Below are 5,864 nucleotides of genomic sequence, written 5' to 3'. Positions count from 1 at the left end.
AGACGGAGAGCAATGATTGGCTGAAAGGACACAAACGTCATTTCCAGCCCAGAAGCGATAGCAAAGGAAACTTGGGAGGCCCCGTTTAAGGGCCCTACGAAGTATACTTAAACTTTCAGGGAAGGGAATGAAGCTTGTATTGTTGCAACCTTTTCTGACTCTATTAAAAGACATTCACACAACTATGTGAATATGATTATATTTAATCAAGAGTAAACGATTATATTTAGTCAAGAGTGAATTAACATTATGTAGAAGGGTAGTTTTTAACAAATGTCTGTGTTATGGTTCCGCACAATATACAGTTGGGTGACAAATTAAATAGAAAAAACAACACTAAAGTCTCTTAGTAGTGTGTTGGCCTTGAGAACAGCTTCAGTCCTTAGAATAGTAGTCTACATACTGCTTACAGTTATAAAGCATGAAGTTGAGATAAAGCAACACATTGGTCTTTGAACAACACATTCTTTAGACCTTTTTTTCTTTTACAACCACACTTTATAATTAGGACTAAAGGCAGAGTAGGAAAAAAACTACAGTGTACTGCACTCACTTTAAACCACCAAAACATTGTTATACTGTCATTAAAACAAACAGGAGAAATTAGTACTCCAATTATGCTTCATACTTTAGTGGGTTGTAGCATTATAATCCGACAGAGTTGCTCCGGCAGTTGAGAGGCACAGAGGTGCGGGATACTTCCATGTGCACAGTGGACATAGGAAAACGCTCACACTCTTCTTCTAGTTGGTGGCAGCGGCAGTGCAGAAGCACCTCTCTCACCTCCTGCCGAAAGTTGGAGTTGAGGAAGCCATAGATGATGGGGTTGATGCAGGTGGAGGACATGGCCAGCAGGTGGCAGAGGGAGAATAGAAGGTTGTGGTGGCAGATGGGGAGAGCCTCCTGGTTCCAGTCTGACACAACATTGAAGATGGTGAGAGGCAGCCAGCAAAGAGCAAAGGCTGTTATGAGGGCAACCAACATGATGTTGATTCGGCGGCTTTGTGTCATGCGGTGGCTCTCTGGTGTCCTAGCACGGTCCAGCATGTCTTTGCGACGGCGAAGCCGTACAAAAACTCTGGCATAACATAGGAGGACTAACAGCAGAGGGCCACAGTACTGGAACAGCAGGAGCCATGTGGTGTAAGCAAGCCTATGCCGCTGGGAAGGCCAGTGCTCCAAACAGGCCTCCATATGTGGAGAGGTGGGAACATAAGAATAGAGGGCGCGGTATGAATTTGCAAGTACAGATGAGTTCTTGTATAAGTAGGAGGCAGGTTGATGCAGAGATGTACTGAGGTTAGCCTGTGTAGAATATTGCTTCTGGAGTGGGTTCTGAGGCAGAATTACATTAGTGTAGGGTTCATTTGTGAGCAGCTGAAAGGCCAAGAAAGGTGAGGAAGTGAAGCAGGCCAGAATCCAAATGAAAATGATTGCAGTGTAGGCCTGAGGGACGCTCGGTTTCCATCCAGCAGGGTTAATGATAAGCTGATGTCTTTCCAGTGCAATGAACACTAGAGACAGCACGGAAACAGTCACAGACACACACTGGATGAACGGCACCAGCCGACATAACAGCGACCCAAACACCCAGTGGTCCATTAGCGTGTATATAATAGTGAAGGGAAGACAGAACACACACACCAGAATATCAGAGAATGACAGGTTGCAGATGAAAATGCTGGTGACATTGACCTTTTCTCTGCAACGGGTGATAATGCAGATGAGGCCGATGTTTCCCACGAGGCCCAGCACCATTGTAATACTATACCAAACAACTAGACATGCTGTGAGGACATGAGACATGTGACACTGCTCATCATCCCCAAGAACAGAGAGGTCTGAGAGGAAATGAGTCTTATTCCTCGACCACTCCTGCTCAGATCCATAGCTGGTTCTTCCCTCTTCCCAGGGTGAGGAATAGTGAGAGGTGGAGCTGTTAAAGAGCACTGTTGCTGAAGGAGAAGAATTGCTTGTGTTGCCACTTAAGGACATCTCACTAGGACTTCACTGTCACCAGCCTCCAGGATCAAACCATCCATCCCAGCCGTCAAAATACATGAATCTGAACAGAGAGAGAAAAAAGGAGAAATCAGAACAAAATGTTTTTCACTTGCAAACCCTTTTAGGTCCAGGGATCTGCTAAGGTAGAGGGGATGCAGTTGTTTTACAAAGCATAGTAGTTAGTTTTAAGTGTAGTAGTTTATGAGTTGAGGGACCAAAGGTGTTACTACTGTTTTTTGTAGTTTTTGCACTTTGTACCAAGCGTTTGTGCAGTTGCACCAACTAGTTTAATTTCTTTGTTACAGTAACAAATCCTGTCTCTATATTTACCCATCCAAAAATCTAAGACACATCACCTCCTCTCACAAAAAATGAATCCACCAGTCAGGTTTACCGATCCAACATAATAGCTTAAAGAGAGTTAAATTACTAAGCATAAACTGGAGGAGAGAAGTCTATTTTTCAAGTACACAATGAGTGATGTAGTATGTCAAAGTGAAAGGGCATGACATTGTCAGAATCCTATAAATGGATTCTAGCTGCCTTCCCTGGAACCTCTGCCATCTCTGTGAAAACCAGCATCGCAAAGAAAATGAACTGTCACTTTCCATTACTGGCACACGCACGTAGCTATCAGTCACTTCATGCTGCATCATTACTAACCTATTCTGTCAGTGTGTTGAGTGAGCTGCAGGCAGGGTGGCACAGCACTGATCACCCTTTGTTCAGGGAGAAAAGACAAATGTTTTGTCACCGCTAACCAGATGTAACAAACAGCTGCCGCTTAGCAGGGGAATCAGAAACACCAGCAGAAGAAAAGGAAAAATGTGCCAATAATTGGCAAATTCAGATCTGTCAATGCTACATCAATGTTTTGTATGTTCGCACATCCAGCAAGCGGTTTTGTCAGTGTGATCAGGCACCTCGAGAGCAAAATCTCTGCAGGATAAGGAACACTGTGACCTGGCGCCACTGTGTCCATCGTATTCTTTTGTTATCACTGAAAAAACAGTGCTTTCTGATACAAAAATGAGAGAATGGCCTGATTCACCGTTATTTTTTATTTAGCATTTTTGCTAAGAGCAGTTTGAAACTTTGTGAGTGTCTTTATCCTTTTTTTTTTTTTTTTTTTCAGCAACAATTTTATGGCAGCAGACAACAAATAATAATTACCAATTAATGGAATAGAATGTTTTGAATCAATTTCCCACATGTATCCAGTATTTTTATGAATTTATGCTCAGTTGGTAGGACAATTTATTATTATAATATTCATTTTCATTATCGTTTTCTTCTTGTCGTTGTTGCAACATAACTACATGCAAATGCTGTCTTGAGACTGGTTTTCTCTAAATTTGCAAACATTACATGTAATAGCTATGGAAACCAGATGCATGCCTGATTTCCTGCTTACACTGGATGCATATTCTTTGAAAAGCATACTGTTGTATGTTGGTGTTGAAATGCAAAATTCAAAAGCATCTGCAAAAGAAAAAGGCACACTTCACCTCTATATGTAGTTAACTAATAAAAGACTTTGCTTGACAAAAATCATTATTGTGTATATAATTTAGAAACTCACATGGTTGGCTGGCTCAGTGAAGTCTGTAACGCCAAGATGAGAGAGAAGACGATGGTCTGAACAGGTGTGAATCCACAGAGATGAGAGTTGGAGAAGGAGCTTAACATCATAACAAACACTGCATTTCTGTCAGAGACAACCGTGAGAGGAGCTTGGCTATTATTGGTCTGGGAGTCAGAAACCCTTTGAGCACCGAGCTCTGCTGTCACACAGTGGTGGATTTATTCAATTACATGCTGAAAACAACACCTGCTGCGAGAGCTGATAATATGGCACATGGAGCCACCAAGAAGAAACTGTTGGTGCAGGTTTTAATTATATTTTCAGTGAAATGTAAAACACGGTAAGAAAAACAAAGATCAGGCTTGATTAGTAAGTGTTTATTTACTGTACATAGACCATAGAGCAGGTGAAATGAAACATGAAAAAACTTGTTAGTTTTTCACTTTGTTGTCCCTATTGTATAGGGGCCACTTGCCATGTGTTCAGACAGGGTTACACAGTTTAGTCTTGTCAGACTTTAGCACCACCTTTCCAGAGCAGGTTTTCCTGTTAACAACCAGTTCGCATTCCTGAGGAACGTTGACTGCTTCTGGAATCCTGAGAAACACAAAGTAAAAACATTACATGAGAACGAGAACACTCACAAGGCCTTCTTAAAATGGTGTTGCTACTCCTACATTGGTGGGAGATCATTCTCTTTCCCTTTTCCATCTCACAATGTATTCCCCTTACAAAAGATGAGCCAAAAAACACATGCAGAAGGGCTGAATCAGATCATTATTTCCCATCAAAATCATCTAGTAGGCTAATAAATAAATAAAATTGAAGCGTTTAACACGTACATGTCACAGCAGCTCAAACCTGCAGTCGTACAGGAGCATGCCTTGCAGTCTCTCATCCATTTAGTACCAAAGGCATGCTGCTTGCCATCTTCATCGACACACCCTATGTGCAATAAAAAATACAACCACTGTTCAGAGGAGCAGCTGACCCCTTATCACGGTCTCTTAAGATTTTGGCAGCAACTAGCTGTGTGGAAGTGTTTCTTAATGATTGTATTGGTGTGGTCTGGATTCAGCTGGCAGGTGCTAAGTAAACACATATGGACATTGTATTTGAGTAAAACGTCCAGATGAAGGAATCCTAATTTGTTAAATTGTTGTCAAACACAGCAGAGGAAAATCGAACGCCCTCAAATCTGCTGCTACACTGTTGTTTTATTGTATGTCAACTCACCTTTTGGAGGGTTGTTTACATCTTTGACCTCTAACTGCCGGAAGAAACAGGCAGAGTGAGACAGGACAACCAGTCCCAACAAATAAACAAACACATGGAGAGGAGCCTGAAAGAGCAAATAAAATACAAAAACTTTAAACATTATGTATGTATTAGATTCATAGTGGTGTATTTATGCACTTCTCCCAAATAATTTAATCAATAACACCCATGAAAACCTGTTGAACATTAAAGGAAATTTACAGATTTTATTATTGCATTGTATTACTTCTTCAAATCAGACTAGGAAATTATAAGAAGCAGCATGAGACCTTTTACTGTCAGAGTATTGTAGGTATTTGCATGTATTTTTAGGTAATTAGTTTTATTTTCTATGCACAAATTTCAATGCAAAAAGGTGTTTAGCCTGAAACATATTGTAGTTTAAAATTAGATTTATTTAATTTGGTCAGCAAAACATATATTTCTGATGATTTTGATTTGTTTAAGTAAAGTGAAACAGACTCAACTATTCTTTTGACCAGTTAAACTTTTTTTGCCTGCAATATTTAGTGTTAATTCTGTAAAGAGCTCAACATTCATGTTATTCCTTAATGTACCCCTACTTTGTTTTTTGACACTCGCTGTAGGTTCTAGCTTTATTTTGCTTTCACCACTACAGGGTATATTGCAATAAATCTAAAATCTGCTCTACAATTTTACTTAAATATTTGCCATGATGGAAAATAAATAATTTTTAAAGACTCATATGTATTCATCTATATATGCATTTGTATAGATTAAAAAAACAAAAACTAACAAAAATAAAAAACTCAAAACCCCTTCCATGTTCTTAACTTCCTTCAAATAGATTTTGAAATACATACCATCCTTAGGTGTGATGTGAACCAGTCAACAAAAAGCTTATGTGTGGCCAAACTCTCGGATGAAGGCTTTATATAAGATGTATGACCCTGGAAATCTTTATTTATATTTGAATTATGACTCAGATATTTGTTTTAGGGAGGGAGGAGAAGATGGTATCTAGATTATATTTATA

The 5,864-nt window shown here is 39.8% G+C and overlaps 2 protein-coding genes across 2 annotated transcripts; both read right to left on the bottom strand.

The window, feature by feature from the left end:
- Positions 1-245: 245 nt before the first annotated feature.
- On the bottom strand, positions 246-3,738 carry npy4r (neuropeptide Y receptor Y4). The gene is made up of 2 exons (XM_067521865.1): positions 3,587-3,738; positions 246-2,065 (listed from the first exon to the last, which is right to left on the bottom strand). Exon 2 carries the CDS (start codon positions 1,993-1,995, stop codon positions 646-648), a length of 1,350 nt encoding a protein of 449 aa, XP_067377966.1. The 5' UTR covers positions 1,996-2,065; positions 3,587-3,738; the 3' UTR covers positions 246-645.
- A 212-nt stretch (positions 3,739-3,950) lies between these two features.
- On the bottom strand, positions 3,951-5,797 carry si:ch73-288o11.4 (beta-microseminoprotein). Its single transcript, XM_067522062.1, has 4 exons — positions 5,692-5,797; positions 4,826-4,931; positions 4,432-4,534; positions 3,951-4,186 (listed from the first exon to the last, which is right to left on the bottom strand). Exons 1-4 carry the CDS (start codon positions 5,692-5,694, stop codon positions 4,072-4,074), a joined length of 327 nt encoding a protein of 108 aa, XP_067378163.1. The 5' UTR covers positions 5,695-5,797; the 3' UTR covers positions 3,951-4,071.
- Positions 5,798-5,864: the final 67 nt, after the last annotated feature.

The sequence above is a fragment of the Channa argus genome, chromosome 1 (genome assembly GCF_033026475.1).
Source record: "Channa argus isolate prfri chromosome 1, Channa argus male v1.0, whole genome shotgun sequence".
Classification (NCBI taxonomy): domain Eukaryota; kingdom Metazoa; phylum Chordata; class Actinopteri; order Anabantiformes; family Channidae; genus Channa; species Channa argus.
The sequence above is the reverse complement of the archived record's forward strand: the minus strand, read 5'-3'. Positions and strand labels throughout refer to the sequence as shown.

What these genes read in the sequence shown, in the direction of transcription:
- npy4r (XM_067521865.1), bottom strand. Translation starts at nt 1,995, where the DNA reads ATGTCCTTAAGTGGCAACACAAGCAATTCTTCTCCTTCAGCAACAGTG.
- si:ch73-288o11.4 (XM_067522062.1), bottom strand. An exon ending in TGTAAACAACCCTCCAAAAG is followed by an intron (nt 4,535 to 4,825) that starts GTGAGTTGACAT and finishes TATTGCACATAG; the next exon opens with GGTGTGTCGATGAAGATGGC. An exon ending in GGTTTGAGCTGCTGTGACAT is followed by an intron (nt 4,187 to 4,431) that starts GTACGTGTTAAA and finishes TGTGTTTCTCAG; the next exon opens with GATTCCAGAAGCAGTCAACG.